The sequence below is a fragment of the Hylobates moloch genome, unplaced genomic scaffold (genome assembly GCF_009828535.3).
Source record: "Hylobates moloch isolate HMO894 unplaced genomic scaffold, HMol_V3 SCAFFOLD_4, whole genome shotgun sequence".
NCBI lineage: Eukaryota > Metazoa > Chordata > Mammalia > Primates > Hylobatidae > Hylobates > Hylobates moloch.
The window spans coordinates 48,154,485-48,173,404 of record NW_026652279.1 but is presented as its reverse complement, the minus strand read 5'-3'; the positions used below and the strand labels follow the sequence as shown (position 1 = coordinate 48,173,404).

Here is an 18,920-nt window from a genome sequence, read left to right as displayed (position 1 = left end):
ATGGAATAATTGGTTAGGGTCCCAACAGGAAAAAGATGTCACACACAAAGATAGAGAAGGATTTATTAACAGAAGCACTATTCACAAAGATGGGGTAGAGGGGAATGAAAGGGATATCATGGAAACTTGGGGTTAGCAGCAGTGAAGCTTTTACATCTATAAGCCCCAAAGGACAGGGAAGACATGGTTCCCAAAATGTAGAAAGAGAGAGTTACGGGGAAAATAGTCACTCTGAAAGGAGCAGTGACCTTTCATGGACATTCTGGACAGCCCGCGGTAACCTCACAGGGAAGATGCCAGCAAATAAGCCCTCTGAGCTCACTCTCTTTCCTTTGTCCCTGCAGTGTCCTGCTGGAATTCCCCATTGTCCAAGGAAAGTCAGGGAACCCACTGATATCGTCCACACAGGCCTGTCTCCCCAGTGTGGTGGGTCCCCAGGAGAGAGACTCATGGCAGGTGGGCCTAGTAGGGCAAATGGGAGCTAGCCAGTCTGTAGTTTAACTGAATAGTTTCCATTTCCGTACCCATGGAGTCTTCCCCAGGTGGTTACAGACGTACCAGAGTCAAAAGAAAACTTTCTATTTCATCGTTGACAATGATTGTATCTAAATTTAGTCCAAAGCCAGGAAGTTGGATTCGTGGACAGTGTTCAGCTGACTCCAGCCTTTCTACCCATGTCATAAGCTGCCTTTGCTTTCTAATCACACGTCCTTTCTCTGTGGCCCCTCTTGCTACACAAGCAAATAAATGTGGACACAGGAAAGGCAGCAGCAATGAGGAAGAACATTTCATCGTTAGCTCTCATAAACCACAGAGCTGCTTCTCCAAATCACTACTGTGTCCCCCAGTCCCAGAGCTCTGGAAAAGGACCTCAGGGATTTCTCATGAGAGAGGCTGGATTATAAATTGCAAGCAGTGCACAAAAGTAGACAGGGAGAGAGAAAAGTCTCAATTCACTCTTTGAGGATTTGAAGACTTCTGAATGTTTGAGACAAGCAGAAAGATCCTGTGTTCTTTTTGACAAGTAAACATTATTTTTATAATCAGAAAGCAAAATTAAAGTCATCCATCTCGAGAAAAAATAAAATGACTGGTAGTTTTCATGTTTGGCTACTTTCTTACACGTCTCTTTTTTTTTTCTCCTTTCTTCTCTGCTTCCTACTGATTCAGATGTGTCTGACACAGGTAATGTTCAGCCATCCTTTCCAGGGGTCTAGATTGTTTTTGTATCAAAGTGACCCACCTGGCTGTCCTGGCAGCCCTGCTCCCTGAACACTCTCTTTCAGGCTGTGCAGACTCCATGGGAGTGGGGAGCCAGAGAGAGGCTCAGAGGGGAGGCTGCACTCCACCCCAGCCTGCTCCACGCCTCTTCTGGGCTGCCACAGAGACAGGTTTCTCCCTCCTGATTAAATTGACCATGGGGGTAACCTTGAGGAGGAGAAGGATTCACAACACAGCTGAGATCCACGCTCTGGAAAATGTTTGCTTTGGGCAGACCCAGACTGGCATTTGATATCTGTGGTGTGGACAGCTCACAGAAACACAGCCCGCCTTTGACCCTGACTGTTCGTGTAACATTATAACACACACACTCGCTGCATTGCATATCATCCTTTTCAACTGTATTTAAAAAAACTTTCCTGTCTTTTTCTCCCCACCTTAACTTACCTTCCCTTGATGATTGTTTCAGTTCAGATAGATTTTCTGAACATGCTAAGTAGAACCTAGGGTCCTTTAGTTCAATTGTTACTAACTTATAACCACATTGAGAAATAACAGATCTGAACCTTTCCAAGCTAAGATTTCCCATCCTCTAGAGACAGCATGTGTTTTAAAGTAGATTGAGGGGACCCATAACATCTCTACTATAAAGAAAACACCACCAGAGTAAACTGTAAACGAAAAGAAGCTTAGCTGAAGGAGACAGAATAAGGGTCCACCAGCCACCCATGCTATTTGCGAGTGCTTGTTGTTCATGTCCATCTTCCTCGCCTTTCTGCTGTGTAATGCACGGATATGGCATCCCTCTATGATGATACTATTTTTCAAAGCAAATACTTATTGCGCACCTATTAGGTGCGAAGCATTCTAATGCATTTTAGTGAAGTGAGGATGACATCATTCTGGCTCCAAAAGCTTGGGCCACTTCAGAGTATTTGTATTTTCGTTGACTAAGCCTTCTCACCATGCATTTGTATTATCAACAGATTTGGGAATTTTCCGGCGGGCTGCCATGGTGTTCTACACAGACTGTATCCAGCAGTGTAGCCGGCCCCTGTATATGGTACGTGCATGTGCCTGTGTTCTTTGGCCCTCCCCCAGAAAGCAGGGGAATAGTAGGAGGAACAGGCTTGGGGCAGTCACTCAGGGCTCCTAAAATCAAGAGGGCCAGATGGCCCAGGGTGGCTAAAGGCCCATTAGTGGGAGAAGGAGCATGGTGCTTACTCTTTTTCATAAAAGTCAAGCTAACATGGTCCCATTTTTATAAACAAAATATTTGCTAGTATATAAAAAAGGAGAAAATACATCCACCCAACTGTTAAACAGTGATGATTACGGACACGTGGTGGGGAATAACACACAATGGGGCCTGTTGGAGGGCGGGGCGGGGGGACAGCTTGGGAGGAGGGAGAGGATCAGGAAGAACAGCTAATGAATGCTGGGCTTAATACCTGGGTGATGGGATGATCTGTGTAGCAAAACCACCATGGCACGTGTTTACCTACACGTCCTGCCCATGTAACCCTGAGCTTAAAATAGAATTTGGAAATAAAAAATAATAACGAATTTTTTTTTTTTTGAGACGGATTTTTGCTCTTGACCCAGGCTGGATTGCAGTGGCACGATCTCGGCTCACCGCAACCTCCACCTCCCGGGTTCAAGCGATTCTCCTGCCTCAGCCTCCTGAGTAGATGGGATTACAGGCATGCGCCACCACACCTGGCTAATTTTGTATTTGTAGTAGAGACGGGGTTTCTCCATGTTGGTCAGGCTGGTCTCAAACTCCCAACCTCAGGCGATCCGCCCACCTCAGACTCCCAAAGTGCTGGGATTAAAGACGTGAGCCACCGTGCCCTGCCCAATAATGAAATTTTTAAAAAATAAAATAAAAATAAACGAGCAGTGATCATAGCTATGGGGAGGATCAAGACAGAGTACCCCTATAAATAATCATCCAAAGAGGTACCCTTGTAGAAGTGAAAGGGCACACCGCTAGTAATTCCACCAGGACAGCAGGGGTAAACCAGGACTATGTCAAGCAAACTGGGACCCGTGGTCACTCCAGTCATGTCTATTACAAACTTACACTTCCACATTATGCATTTCTGTATTGTTTGATTTTCACAATGAGCAAGAAATTTTTATAACTTGTGCTTATTGCTTGATGGTTGAAATGTACTTCAGTGTATTATATATTTCTATAGTGAGCCCAGAGCTTAGGGCCCTGGTCCCAGCTCTCTCTTGGCTGTCTGGTCAGTGATCTTGGGAAGGCTACCTTCCTCCTCTGAGCCCACTGCCCCAGGCTTTACAAAGTGCTGCAGTCAGGACTAGTGATGCTAGTATTGCCTGTCACACAGGTATTTAGCAAGTACCTTCTAATCCTTTATAATCAGAATATTTTTGCTAAAGGAATACGGAAATCCGTGAACACTCTAGAGCTTGGGCAGGAGCTGTAAGCACTAAAAACACGGGAATTGAGGCTGGAGGGTTTATTCAGGTGAGAATGAAATAGTCCATTAGGACTTGTGAGTATTTTGAGAGGCAAGTTCTCCTGCTTACCTGTGAAACAGGAGAGGCAAGTAATGTTTTTGTTTTTTACATTAATTGATGGAGGCTTCCTTTTTTTAATAGACTTTATATTTTTTACAGCAGCTTTACATCCACAGAAAAATTGAGCAGAAGATACAGAAATTTTCCATATACCCTCTGCCCCCACTCCCCACACGCACAGCCTCCCCCACTATTGACATTCCAAACCACAGTGGTACATTGGTTACAGCTGATGAGCCTACACTGACACATCATTATTACCCATGTAAAGTTTACATTACATTAATGCTCATTCTTGATGTACACTCATGGGTTTTGACAAGCGTGTTGACATGTACCTACCATTATATTATCATACAAGACAGTTCCACTGCCCTAAAAATCCTCTGTGCTCAGCCTATTCATCCCTTCCTCCCTCTTAAGTCTTCGCAACCACTAATCTTTTTTCTATTGGCACAGTTTTTCTTTTTCCAAAATGTAATTGGAATCATACAGTATATAGCCATTTCATACTGACTTCTTCCACTTAGTAATAGGCATTTAAGTTTCCTCCACGTCTTTTCATGGCTTGATAGCTCATTTGTATTTAGCACTGAATAATATCCCGTTGCCTGGATGTGCCGTGTTTATTTATTCACCCACTAAAGGACATTTTGATTGCTTCCAAGTGTGGGTAATTATGAATAAGCTGCTATAACATTCATGTGTAGGTTTTTGTGTGGACATAAGTTTTCAACTGCTTTTGTTAAATATCAAAAGGAGCTATTGCTGGATTATATGGCAATCATATGTTTAGTTTTGTAGGAAACTGCGAAACTGTCTTCCAAGTGGCTGTACCGTTTTGCATTCCCACCAGCAATGAGTGTTACTGTTGCTCCACATCCTTGCCAGCATTTGGTGTTGTCTGTTTGACAACATTTGGTGTTGCCAGCATTTGGTGTTGTCTGTTTGGTGTTGTCTGTTTGAGGATTTAAGCCATTCTAATAGGTGAATTAATTTTTTTAATGAAGTTATTTCCTCCAAATTGGATGGATCACCTAAAAGACAAAGAATTACTACTTTTAAATAGTAGATGAGTGGTTATACAAATTAAAGTATGATCAAATCTCTCCTAAAAGTTTTAAGTAGTATGCAGAGAACAGGGACAGATTGTGAATAAATCTGTCAGAGTAATTGTCATTTATTTGTTTGTTTGTTTGTTTATTTATTTTGAGACAGAGTCTTGCTCTATCACCCAGGCTGGAGTGCAGTGGCACAATCTCGGCTCACTGCAAACTCTGCCTCCAAGGTTCAAAAGCTTCTCAGGCCTCAGCCTCTCAGGAAGCTAGGACTACAGTTGTGTGCCACCACTCCTGGCTAATTTTTGTATTTTTAGTAGAGACGGGCTTTCACCATGTCGGCCAGGCTGGTTTTAAACTCCTGACCTCAGGTGATCCGCCCGTCTTAGCCTCCCAAAGTGCTGGGATTATAGGCGTGAGCCACCACACCCGGCCTATTGTCCTTTAAAATTGACCTTTTCTCCCTATTTTCTCCCCTACAAGAGTCTATATTGTAGACACGGGAACCTGGGAGTTTCAGGACCACCTTGAAACCACAGTAATGGGTACAAAACTAACTCCCTACAGCTAGGGCCTGAGAGTTGCAATAGTGGCTACCAAGTAGTACACCCCAGAAAAACAGTGCTCAATTACATAGTACCAGTGGTAGAATTCTCTCAATTCTGTAATCAGCACATACCACCAGCCTCCTCACTGAGAAGTGGGCCCGTGGGCCCAGCTCCACTAAACACTGGGGAGAAATAGAGTCCTGCTTTGCTCACCACATTTTCTTTCTCAGGGATGAAGTCAGGTCTATTTGCAGTTAAAAGCCTTGCCATTTAGTCTTTGTATACAATTAGTGTCAGATCATAGTCAAGGCACTCTTAGAACCATAGAAAATGTTTTCGCCAATGCAATTGTTTTCCCATAGTTGATACTTCTACTACAGTAAGTTAAAAGAAAAGTAGGATGTGCAGCCTCTCATTTGATGTTTTCTTTCCTCTTTTCCAGGATAGAATGGTGTTGCTGGTTGTGGGGAATCTGGTTAACTGGTCCTTGTAAGTAGTCTTATGAAAACATGTATTTGCCTTTATTAATGTCAGTAACACTGTGGTTTAGCTTTCCTTGACTGTCATTTTTACAAAGAAATCTGAAATTAAGGAGAAGGTAGGACTGCTTGTTCTAGAGACTCAAAAAAAGGTAGTAGGACATTCTCGTGTAGCAATTGTAGCCTCTCTTAAAACACTGATGCATTGAGTTCATTTGCTCAACAAGACAAATATCAAAACTTGTTAAGTCTATGTGGATACATTGGATAGAAAGATGGGATGGACAGATGGATGGATAGATGAATGGATAGATTAGATAGATAGATAGATAGATAGATAGATAGATAGATAGATAGATAGATAGATGATAGATAGATTATACCAGTGATTGCAAACATCCAACATAGCTTTAAATTCTTTCACAGAACTTTCATAAAGACTACCCAGTAGGCCTTCTTTTCTGTAGAAATGTTTCTTTTACTAAATGTGTGTGTGTGTGTGTGTGTGTGTGTGTGTGCAAGTCCCTCTTTTATTTCTTTCCCTCCAGTCTCTTTCTTTCTACCTACATCATTCTTCTTCCTCTTTCCCCATGGCATTTATTCCTCAAATGGCTCAAAATAGAACAGTACAGATGTATATTTTTGCTAGCCAGAATTATTTTATGCAATCTATTCTCAATTTATACAGTTGAATGAGTGAAATATTTTATTGATCATTCAAACTATAAGTAAGTTTAACTGCTTTTATTTGTAGCTCCTAGATGATGAGCTCCTCGGGGTCAGTGGCCTTTGATAAAAAAAAAAAAAAAAAAAAAAAGATTCCATAATCCCAGTGAACAATAAGGAATGAAGAGGCATGCCTTCAGAGGAAGCTAGAATCAAGTCATGAGAATCTGAGTCTTATTTGAGGGGCATGTGCTTCTGGAAGAAGCGTCCCATGTTGTCACCCCAGGGATTGCCTCAGGATAAGATGTATACCATTTAAGGATTCCTCCTTTACTTGGGGGCAGGTCAAGATGAGAGGATTCTTGGGCAGTGGTCTCTTCTTGACCAGCCTTCTAGCAGACTCCACAGTCCTGGTGGTCCTGAAAGAGAGGGCGCTGGGAGGATAAAAGGGACCAACGTCTTGATAATGAGCAACCTTTGACTATGACCCCGGGGGCTCAGAATCACTTGGCTTGTCTCCGTCTCTCACATAAGCAAAACCATATTCACGATCTGCTCACAAGACAAGGCAAATGGCCTCTCTTCATAGACAGCTCTGTGGAACAAAAGGGCCTCTAGGGATGAAGGAGGTGCAATGACAGACTTACACCGTGATTATCTGATAGTGGTCTACCTCCTTCCCAGTTGCTCCATAAAGACATGGAATGATTTCCCATGAATGATATTTTAAAAAGAATTACTTTCATATGGTCCTGAAGAAGAAAAATGGTGTGTGTGCATACATATGTGTGTATTTATATAGAGGCATAGAGATGTATGTACATACATATGCATATATATAGAGAGAGAGAAAATGACAAAGCAAATGTAACAAAATGCTAATAACTAGAGAATCTGAAGGAAGGATGTACAAGAGTTGCCTGGTATACTAAAGATTTCAAAATCTGGGAGAAGAAAATTTTCTGTATTATACAAAACAAAGTCACTTGAGGCCAGGTGCAGTGGCTCACACTTAGAATCGCAACACTTTGGAAGGCCAAGGCAGGAGGATTGTTTGAGCCCAGGAGTTTGAGACCAGTCTGGGCAACATGGTGAGACCCTCCCTCAAAAAAAAAAAAAAAAAAAAACAAAGTCAGTTGTAATTCAAAATGAACAAAGAGAGTCCATTAATAGTACTTTACACTTTAAATACTTAGGAATAAATTTTGAGAGATGTACACAATCTTTCTGTAGAAAATGTAATTATCTTATTAGGAGCCATAAGGAAAATTTAGCTAAATGAAGAGAGACATCAGGTCCTAGATGGAAAGATTAACTACTGCAAAGATATCCTTTCTCAAGGTAATGTATACATTTAGAGTTAGAATAGTAATTAAGTTAATAAGGTTTTATTCTAAAATTTATTTGCTAATTAGGCAAAAATTTCAAAGATCTTTGGAAAAGCGATTAACAGAAGGAAGGAGGAGCAGAGGTGACTAGCCCAGCATTGTCCAGTAGAACTCTCTGGAGTGATGTAAATGTTTCACACATACGGTCCAATACAGTAACTATTAGCAAATAGTTATTGCAGACTTGAAATGTGGCTAGCGTGACTGAGGAAGTAGATTTTCAATTTAATTTAATTTTAATTTTAATAGCCACATGTGGCTACCAAATGGAACAGTGCAGGCTAGCCTAATCAGATAATCTAGCATATTATAAAATAATAATAAAATAGGCACCAATCTAAAATTAGAAATTAGAAATATGAATCAGTGAATCCGAATGGAGGACAGAAACCCAACTAGATAGAGATATTGAGATTTTAAAAAATATATATGTGGATGTGTACTCATTAAAAACTATTTCAGGCTGGGCGCGGTGGCTCACGCCTGTAATCCCAGCACTTTGGGAGGCTGAGGCGGGTGGATCACGAGGTCAGGAGTTCAAGACCAGCCTGGCCAAGATGGTGAAACCCCGTCTCTACTAAAAATACAAAAAATTAGCTGAGCATGGTGGCATGCGCCTGTAATCCCAGCTACTCCAGAGGCTGAGGCAGAGAATTGCTTAAACTTGGAGGGGTGGAGGTTGCAGTGAGCCGAGATTGTGCCACTGTGGCACTCCAGCGTGGGCAACCGAGCGAGACTCTGTCTAAAAAAAAAAAAAAAAAAAAAAATTTCAAAACAAGGAGATAAGAAAGAATAATGTAATAAAGGACATATTATAACTGAATAGAAATTTGGAACAAAATTAAAGCTGACTCCAACCAAAATTAACTTTAGCATTAATTTTAAAACCATGGACAGCTAGCAAAAATTTGGTAATGTGTGTCAAGCCAATCATGGAGATGATTTTGCTTCTATTCTAAGGAACTAATCTTAAATGAAAAACATAAGCTCAATGTCTGAAAGTATTTATTTATTCATTGCAGTGTTTCTTATAGTGAAAAACCGCAGAATGTGAGAAAACACTTCAACAAAAGGGGAAAGATGATCGTTTACATTGCATTCAGTTATGGGAACTTCACATGGTTATTAGAAATGAATGCTTGGAAGAAAGTGTATTAAATTAAAAGTTACTTATATAGGCAAGGCACCATGGCTCACGGCTGTAATCCCAGGGCTTTGGGAGGCTGAGGCAAAAGGATGGCTTGAGGCCATGAATCCAACATCAGGCTGGGCAACATAGCAAGACCCTGCCTCTACAAAAAAATCTTAAAAGTTAGCTGGAAGTGGTGGCATGTATCTGTAGTCCCGGCTACCAGAGAGGTTGAAGTGGAAGGATCGCTTGAGTCCAGGACGTGGAGGTTGCAGTGAGCCGTGATGACGCCATTGCACTCTAGCCTGAGTGAGGGAGTGAGATCCCAACTCTTAAAAAAAAAAAAAAAAAAGATACTTACATGTTAAAGTATTTTTTTAAAAAATCTACTGTTCCATCACGAGGTAAGAGTTAAAAAAAAAAATGAACTAAAAATAAAAGTTAAAAAGAAAAAAAGAACCTGCCCCTTCCCCCTCAAGGGACTGGGGGATTGGAAAAGCCAATAGTGTTACAAATCCACCTTCACGGCTGCCCACATTTTTCCCACGCCTGCAGCGCCCTCTTCGGATTGATATACCGCCCCAGGGACTTTGCTTCCTACATGCTGGGCATCTTCATCTGTAACCTTTTGCTGTACCTGGCCTTTTACATCATCATGAAGGTAAGAGCGGGCGCCGGGAGCGGCTGCCCTGGGCCCTCGGGCAGGCGAAGGCGGGGTCCCGTGAGGCCGCATCTGCTTCTCCTCTGACAGCTCCGCAGCTCTGAAAAGGTCCTCCCAGTCCCGCTCTTCTGCATCGTGGCCACCGCTGTGATGTGGGCTGCCGCCCTGTATTTCTTCTTCCAGAATCTCAGCAGCTGGGAGGTAAGAGGCCAGTTTTCTTATCCAAAAACAACTTCTCTCTCCAACTTGCCATTTTGGCCTTTCCACCTCCCTCTCTTACCGTGTTTTCACAGTGTCTAAAATGAAAGTTTTCTCTACCAGGGATGGTTTTTAATAGCCGCACATAAATGCACAATAACTGCATGCGTTATCATTCTCAGGGTGGCACTTTATAAATCTGTAAGCACTACAGACATTGCAAACTTGGTCTTCATTGCACGTTGTATTACGACGCTGGTCCCAGTGGATGCTTAACGTGGTCAAAAGCCTTGAGTAGTGTGCATCTTCTCATCTTTCTTACAATCTCCATCCATCAACAAATACCCAAGCGTGAGTGTCATTACATCCAGTCCATAGATAACAGAGCCGAAGCCTAAGAAATTAGTGGTATATCTGAGGCACAGAACAGGAAGAAGTCTTAGCATTCCATCACAACAGTTACCACAATAGATTTTAGAACATTTCTGTCACTCCGGAAAGAAACCTCATATGCCTCAGCATTCACTCCTCATTTCTCCCTAACCCCTTAGCCCTAAGCAACTACTAAATCTCCCTTTTGTCTCTGTATATTTGCTTATTCTGGACATTTCATGTAAATGGAATTACACAATACACGGCCTTTGTGTCTGGCTTCTTTCACTTATGTGTCCTAGGTTCAAGCATGCTGTAACATACATAGTACTTCCTGTCTATTCATTGCTGAAAAATATTCCGTTGTACTGATATACCATATTTTATCTACCTGCTCATCAGTTGATGGACAGTTGGATTGTTTCTATTTTTGTGTCATTATGAGTGATGCTGCTGTGAATATTTGTGTACAAGTTTTTTTCTTGAAGTAAAATATACATATAAAATTTACCATCATTACCATTTTAAAATGTGCAGTTCAGCGGTCATAAATACATGTATATTCTTTGGTATTTCCCCTCATCTCCCTCTCCCCCCACCCTTCCTGGGCTCTGGTAACTACCAAACTATTCTCTATCCATGGGATCCACTTTTCTAGCTGCCTCATATGAGTGAGAACATGCAATATTTGTCATTCTGTGCTTCACTTATTTCACTTAACATAATGGCCTCGAGTTCCATACATGTTGCTGCAAATGGCAGGATTTTATTCTTTTTTATGGCTGAATAGTATTTTATTGTGTTTGTATGTGTATGTACACTGTCTATGTAGATATGTGTATCATATTGTCTTTGTCCATACCTCTGTTGATGGGCATTTAGATTGATTCCATATTTTGCCTATTGTGAACAGTGCTGTAATAAACATGGGACTGCCAATAACTCTTTGACATACTGATTTCTTTTCTTTTGGATATATATCAAGTAGTAGAATTGCTGGATCATATGGTAGCTCTATTTTTTTCTTTTTTCTTTTTTTCTTTTTTTTTTTTTTTTTTTTTTTGAGACGGGGTCTCCCTCTGTCTCCCAGGCTGCAGTGCAATGGCGCAATCTCGGCTCACTGCAACCTCCGCCTCCCAGGTTCAAGTGATCCTCCTGCCTCACCCTCCTGAGTAGCTGGGACTACAGGCGCCCACCACCATGCCCAGCTAATTTTTTTGTATTTTTAGTAGAGACGGGGTTTCACCAGGTTGGCCAGGCTGGTCTCAAACTCCTGACCTTAGGCGATCCACCTGCCTCTGCCTCCCATGGTCCTGGGATTACAGGCATGAGCCACCGTGCCCGGCCGTAGCTCTATTTTTAGTTTTTTGAGAAACTTCCAAACTGTTCTCCACAGTGGATGTACTAATTTACATTCCCACCAACAGTGTGTGAGAGTTCCCTTTCCTCCATATCCTCGCCAGCATCTGTTATTGCCTGTCTTTTCGATACGAGCCTTTTTAACAGGGGTAAGATGATATCTCATTGTAGTTTTGATTTGCATTCTCTGATGATCAATGATGTTGAGCACCTTTCCATATGCCTGTTTGCCATTTGTATGTCTTCTTTTGAGAATGTCTATTCAGATCTTTTGCCCATTTTTAAATTGGATTTTTTTTTCCCTTACAGTTGTTTCAGCTCCTTATATATTCTGGTTATTAATTTCTTGTCAGATGGATAGTTTGCAAATATTTTCTCCCATTCTGTGGGTTGTCTCTTCACTTCGTTGGTCATTTCCTTTGCTGTGCAGAAGCTTCATAGCTTGATGTAATCTCCCTTCTCTATTTTTGCTTTGGTTGCCCGTGCTTTTGAGGTCTTTGTGTACAGGTTTTTGTGTGGATGGATGTTTTCTTGGAAGCTAACTTTTCGAACCAGACATCTAGTAGTGTTTTTGTAGCTTTCCGGATGTTCAACTCTTTGAACAGTTGAACTGTGGGAATCTTGCCCATGTCCTGCCTCACCTTCCTCCAGGGAACTCCGGCCGAATCCCGGGAGAAGAACCGCGAATGCATTCTGCTGGATTTCTTCGATGATCATGACATCTGGCACTTCCTCTCCGCCACTGCTCTGTTTTTCTCATTCTTGGTGAGTTCATATCTATCTTTTTGTGACTTTCTTCTCTCTTTACATCTTGCACTCTCATTTTCTTCTGCTCTTCCTTACATTCTTTTTTTATATTCCTCTCTAATTTTACTTTCCATTTCCTCTTTGTAATTCAATGTACAGACCATCTTATTTCTTTTATAAATTTTATATCCTTTGGTTAGATCTTTAGTTTTTCTTTTGCTCTTCAGTATCTTTAGACACAGAGGGACAAAATTACTTTTCCTAAGTTGCACAGCACATTTGTTCTGAGTTGGTTATTAGACCCACATGCCCAGAATTCCCCCAGGAACCACTTTTAGCAATTCCGATAACATTGGGTTATTCCTTCTTATGCCATACTCACATTCCTCCTCCTCCTCCTCCAGTCTCCCTGAATATTTCACAAATATTTTACATATTCCTTAAGTGGCTTGGGATAGCAGCCACGTCTCTGTTGCCTTCTGACCTGTCTGTCCCAAATCTCTCCTGTAGTTTCTCTATTTTTTTGCCCCAACCCTTTCTCAGAAGCCATGAGTATTTATATCAACCCTGGATTATAGTTCCATCCTTTAATCCTAACTTTGACTTTTCTCAATTAAAAGTCCATGGTGCCTGTAGGCAGGTTCAATCGACAATTAACAACCGTACTAGACTCCCGGGCTCCAGACCTACTAGATGCCCGGGCTCCACGCTAAGCGGGCTCAGGAGGGCCATATAACTTCAAGAGTGGAGCAGGGCTATCCCCTAGTGGCCAGTTTGGGAAGCTTGGCCAATCTGTATAAACAGTCCTTATGTCTTTTACTTCTGATCGTCACCTTCATGAGAGAGACAGAGACAGCAAAAGTGGAACTAAAGGTTCCACGTGGGGCAGTAGTAGTCGAGGGAACTAGAAATGGAGGAGGAGGGTACATTTCTTATATAGCAATACTCCATCCAACAGGACTTTATTCCTTTGACTCTTGATCTAAATGTCCCCTAAGTAATGACTTCCCAGGCCACCCTATCAAAATTTTTTACCTCCCCACACCTGATACTTCCTGTATTTCCTCCCTTATTTAACTTCTATCCTTAGCACTTATTACTATCTAACAGGCTATATTTTACTCATGTATTTGTTTCATGTCTAAAGCCCTCTTTAGAATGTAAGCTACATGGAGAATAGGGATTTTTGTCTCTTTCATTACAAACTTTATCTCCATGGCATCTGGAATAGCACATCATAAACCTTCATGAATATTTAATTGACAAATGAATTGTATAATTATAATAAGTGCCTATTAAGAGCAAGGAATTGCAGAGAGCTGCAGAAGGCATGAGAATGAGAGGGAACTAACAGTTTCCAGTCTGTGGGCGTCTCAGAGAGAAAACAGGACTTAGTGTGACAGTGACTGTCCATTCCTTTCATTTCTCTGTCCCTCTCATTTCAGGTTTTGTTAACTTTGGATGATGACCTTGATGTGGTTCGGAGAGATCAGATCCCTGTCTTCTGAACCTCCAACATTAAGAGGAGGAGAGGGAGCGATCAATCTTGGTGCTGTTTCATGAAAATTACAGCGACCACAGCAAAGTAACCACTGCCAGATGCTCCACTCACCCTCTGTAGCGCCAACTCTGTGTTCACACAGGAAGGAGAGGGGCTGCGGGAGATTTAAACCTGCAAGAAGGGAGAAAGAAGGGGAGCCATGTTTTGAGGACAGACGCAAACCTGAGGAGCTGAGAAACACTTGCTCCTTCCATCTGCAGCTTTGGGAGAGCAACAGGGATAGGCACTGTATCCAAGTCAGCTCACCATCTTGGGGTCCCTCCCACCCTCACGGAGACTTGCCAGCAATGGCAGAATGCTGCTGCATGCTTCTCTCTGGTTGTTGCCCTGCTCAGAAAGGCCAGCAGCTTGGACTTCCTGCCCAGAAACTGTGTTGGCCCCCTTCACACCTCTGCAACACCCGCTGCTCCAACAGGAGGATGTGATTCTTTAGAATATGGGGGGGAGGTGACCCCAGGCCCTGCCCTACTGGGATAGATGTTCTAATGGCACAAGCTAGTCACCTCCCAGAAGAAACTCTGTATATTTCCCCCAGGTTTCTGATGCCATCAGAAGGGCTCAGGAGTGGGGTTTGTCACACATTCCTTTTAACAAGTAACTGTCACTGGGGCCGAGGCCTGGGTGCTTACATATTCCCTCGTGTCCATCTCACTGACCTATGTGGACCTCATCACTCTGACTCTGCCTTCTTGGAAAGGCCCTGTCACTCCACAGATGTCTGGCCAGCTTCAAGGCAGAAGGAAAAACAGGAAAAGCTCTTTTAACAGCAGCAGGAACAAGAGAAATGACTAACCATACTAAAAGACTGGTAACAGCAGCAGCAGCCAGACAGACCTCACCTTAAGGACTTGGGCTGCCAGAGCAAATTCAGCAGAGTGAGCAGTGCTTATTTGGCCTCCCATTCACACAGCTCAGTTCTGTGCCCACATCACCTTTGGGAAAGAAATCAGCATTCTAATCAGGGACACTACTTCAGGAGTCCTCCACAGCGAGTCCGTCATCTGTCACTTTATGTAGATCAGGGTTCTAGACTTCCTCCCTGAGGTTCTCAGAAGCAGCTCTCAGGATGAACGTATTGTCCTCTTCCCCTCTTCTTGCAAAGTGCACAGCTAATCTAGTGTTGTCTCTCGGTTGCACCTGACATTCTGTCCCCAGTAAGGTGTTGGCAAGCTCAGCATCCGGGTTCCACTCTCACACTGTCTGGCAGCTCTGTGTCTGAGAAGTTCTACATTGACCAGGCCCCCTTGTTGCCTGGCGTATGACGTAATCAGAAAATAGACGTATAAATGTGCACATGCGTATGTATTTGCTTGTGAAATTAAAGTCACCTCTTGCCTCTGCTTTCCTGATCATTCGTTAGAGAAATGGATCAGGCATTTTTTTAAATTATTATTCTTTCTCTAAACTATTTGCATTGTGTTCAAAAATCCATTTTAGAAGTTTGAACAGCAAGCTTTTCCTGATTTTAAAAACACAAAGATGCTTTCAATGAAATATTTTGTGATTTTTTTAAAGTCCCCAAATGTGTACTTAGTCTTCTGTTATTCTTTATTCTTTAAGAAGTGTTGGCTTCCACTGACCGTATGAAGGCCACCAATTAAATGGCTGTGTTAATCCAACATGTAAAAAAAATTTTGGCAGGGCACAGTGGCTCACGCCTGTAATCCCAACACTTTGGGAGGCTGAGGCAGGAGGATCACTTGAGCCCAGGAGATTGATGCTGCAGTGAACTATGATTGTGCCCCTGCACTCCAGCCTGGATGACAGAGTGAGACCCCATCTCTTAAAAAATAAAAAAAAATAAAAATTTGAACCTGTTTCACTATGGCTAGTTTGAGCTAATTTCTTTATCTTAGCACTTTGGTTTCTAATCCACAGAAGACCAAGGGAAGAAATGTGAACAACAAAGCCCATTCAAGTCGCCCTGTGGCCGAAGCGAATAAATTTTCAGATGCATCACCTGTTTGGTAGCTTGTTTGGGAAAATGTGAGTGGAAATGGGGAGAGGGCCCTGGAGGAAATGGTGAACTGTGCTGCTGGAGCCTTCACTGTTTTCTGATCATGTCTGTCTTGTGCTACAAACGCACACACTGTGATCAGGTTTGTTCTTGCAACACTACTGAAAATCCAGACCAAGCTTGTTTTTACAAATATCAGTTCTAAATGTACATGTTGCTAATTCTTTCCACAGCGCCAGTCTCACGGTTGGAGGACATAAAGTCATTCAGCAGCATCTGTAGGGTTTACACAAGTGCTGGGGTGGAGGGGAGCACAGAGAGCTTAAAGAGCTTAACGAGCCGTTTCTGTAGTACAGTGTCTATGCTAACTCTTGCCTGGGTTCATGGACTTCACTCTTTAAAAGGGAAAGGAAGAGTGACTCAGAAAGCCGGGTTTAACAGGAGCATAACTGGAGAAAAGCAGTCACTATGAAGAGGCTCTTGGCAAACTAAGCACAGAAGTAATAAGAGCAGTTCAGCTGGAGCAGGACAGAGATGTCGCAGCCAGAGGAGCAAAGCTGTGCACATAAAAAATGACCTCTTCACACCCCTGACAAATGCTGGAGAAGCAGCCCGACCTCTTTATGCTCCACGGTTTACGGAGGGATTCGCCCAGTTTTATTTTAGCAGCAGGAGAAGCCAGTGGAATGCCGGAGTCTATCTGGGGAAGGGACTTTCCATGACTGAAGGAGGTCACCGAGCCAGCTTCTCCGGGCAAAGAAAATGGCAGCTGCTCTCTTTGTAACTCCAGGCACCCACCAGAAGGTTCTGTGGGGTCACAAAATGCATGTGTCGGTAAATCAAATTCCCAAATCCTCCTCAATATGGGTGATAGTCTCTATCCAAAACTCACGGGAAAGGGAGGAACAAACACTATTCACAGAAGGAACAGTACAATCTGCGGAAGATTCTGGAGTCCACCTACTCGCTGTGTGCCCTTGGGTAAGTGGCTGAAACTCTCAGATCCTCAGCTGGCACATCTCCATGATTCTACATGAGAATGGCGAAGGTGGAGGTGTGCAGGGTATCGGGGGCGGTGCTCACACAGAGAGGATCCTCGGCTCACCCTCCTGAATCCCACAGGGAGGCAGGGCAAGAGTGGATCCATCAGCCACTCTGGGATCTCTCTCCTCCAGGGGCTCTTCATTGAAACCAGCTGTTCCGTTTCCCGTCCTCAGCTCCAGGCCCTGAACAGGTTGGGAGGCCTCTTCACCTTCAGAGACACTGCCCATAGCTGTTCAGCCTCCTCTCATCCCTACCCCCATCCTTGTCCTTTGTAGCTGCATTTCCCTGACTCTGGCCCTGAATATCCTTATTCCAACTCAGATGAAAAAAAAACAATGCTTCCAAAGCTAGGGCCAAGTGGCAAAGCCTGGCTGTTTATAATGTGACACCTCATCACCGCTGTCTCTGCCCTGGGAATCTCAAGGAAAACCTAGGTTTTCTCCTCTCGAGTAGCTATTACAACCCTATTTCAGGGAATGCCACGTGCAAATGTTTCCCTCCCTTCCCACCCTTATTACCAAATGTTCTGTAGGGCAAGCTTGCATCTTCAGCTAAGGAGAACGCTTCAGCCTGCAGGTGACAAAACGGTCCCCGAAAGAGGAAGCATGGTTTTGAAATGAACCACTATGAATCTAATATCCCTGGTGAAACTAAGGAGAAGCAATATCGGTAGAGATTCTATTTGCTCTGCTTGAAGCAATGGAAAATGCTTGTTTACCATGCCACCCAGCTTATAGTAGTTTCGTTTTTTGTTTTTTTAACACTGGAGGAGACAAGATATATTTATGTGGCTAAGTTTTAATGTCTCCTCAATACGAAGGCACCTTTGTTAACAAGATTAAGTGCATGTTAAATCTTAGGCCTTAACACTCAAGAATTCGAGGAATCTGGGGAAGAGTCACAGATCAGCCTTCACCACTGAGTTTCTAGAACACCAGAGCAAGAGAGTTTCACTTGGGTCTCCTCTGTACAAAGACATCTGTACTCAATGAACTCCAAGGCGGGGCCTGTTTACACTAGACAGCTTTCCTGAAGCATGGTCTTGCTATTCTTATTGTGGTACAAAAAAGACTAGATGGATACCTTTGTTCACGAAGAAGTACCCTTTGCTCCCCCAATTTTAGACAAAAGATCCCTGCCTTCTTCTTAAATATCTCTAGATTAAGAGATTTCATCATTTTCCCTGAACTCTGAAAATTGTTTAAATTCCTTGGCTCTGTCCTACATCCTTTTATCTACCTTGAAGTCCCTGTCATCTAAGGTTTATTCATTTCACTGGAGATGAACAATAGCTGACTTTTTTTTTAATATAAAAGAGCCTTGAAGTCATGTTACATTTCAGTCAAGTGCTAAATAAAAACTAGGGGTCCCATCTCCTGTCCCAGCATTATAGTTGCAATTCAGAAATCAATAGATTTAAACAGTGAAAGATTTTCAAATCAGGGCAAGAGAAAACTGATATACAATCTCAACATGGCTCACTCTTGGGCCCCTGTTATATATTTAAATCTTGACTTTTTTGTGTGAATTATGACTCTAGGTCCTTTAAGCAGAATATTCTCCAAAATAATTCAAACGCTCTCTCTTTTAGGGTGTGCAACATTACCATCCCAGAAAGAAGTGGGTTTACATTTTATGATTTGCATTAAATTGCTTATCTGAACCTTTCACAAGGCACCCTGGTACTAGGCAGGCCTCTTCGAGGAAACAGGACACATTTAGGCATGAGGTTTTCTCTGCATTTACCTCAAAATGGGATACCTTGTGAAGTAATAAGCTTTTTGAGGGGGTGCATTTCCCCTTTATCCTCTCATCACATCTCTGTTCACTTACGTTGAATCAGAAATACAGCTTTAGTAAATAGTCATGAAATATTTGGGCTAGGCACTGTGAGAAAATGGGCACAGCAGTGAACAAAATGCACGTCAGTGAACAAAATGCTGGGCGCGGTGGCACGTGCCTGTAGTCCCAGCTACTCGGGA

General features: G+C 42.7%; 1 protein-coding gene and 1 pseudogene across 5 annotated transcripts in view; both read left to right on the top strand.

The window, feature by feature from the left end:
* SIDT1 (SID1 transmembrane family member 1) overlaps positions 1–15,764 on the top strand; it is a 97,397-nt gene extending 81,633 nt beyond the window's left edge. For 3 of the 5 annotated variants that reach the window (XM_032150153.2, XM_032150152.2, XM_032150154.2), the window contains 7 exons: positions 1,171–1,185; positions 2,208–2,284; positions 5,820–5,866; positions 9,595–9,700; positions 9,791–9,901; positions 12,281–12,394; positions 13,822–13,953. In XM_032150153.2, the coding sequence (XP_032006044.1) occupies positions 1,171–1,185; positions 2,208–2,284; positions 5,820–5,866; positions 9,595–9,700; positions 9,791–9,901; positions 12,281–12,394; positions 13,822–13,884 (533 nt within the window). In that variant the 3' untranslated portion in view covers positions 13,885–13,953. Of the gene's footprint in view, positions 1–1,170; positions 1,186–2,207; positions 2,285–5,819; positions 5,867–9,594; positions 9,701–9,790; positions 9,902–12,280; positions 12,395–13,821 lie in introns of all 5 variants that reach the window. The other 2 variants (XM_032150150.2, XM_058437504.1) reach the window with 2 other exon arrangements.
* LOC131383246 (uncharacterized) lies at positions 13,976–15,764 on the top strand (annotated as a pseudogene).
* Positions 15,765–18,920: the final 3,156 nt, after the last annotated feature.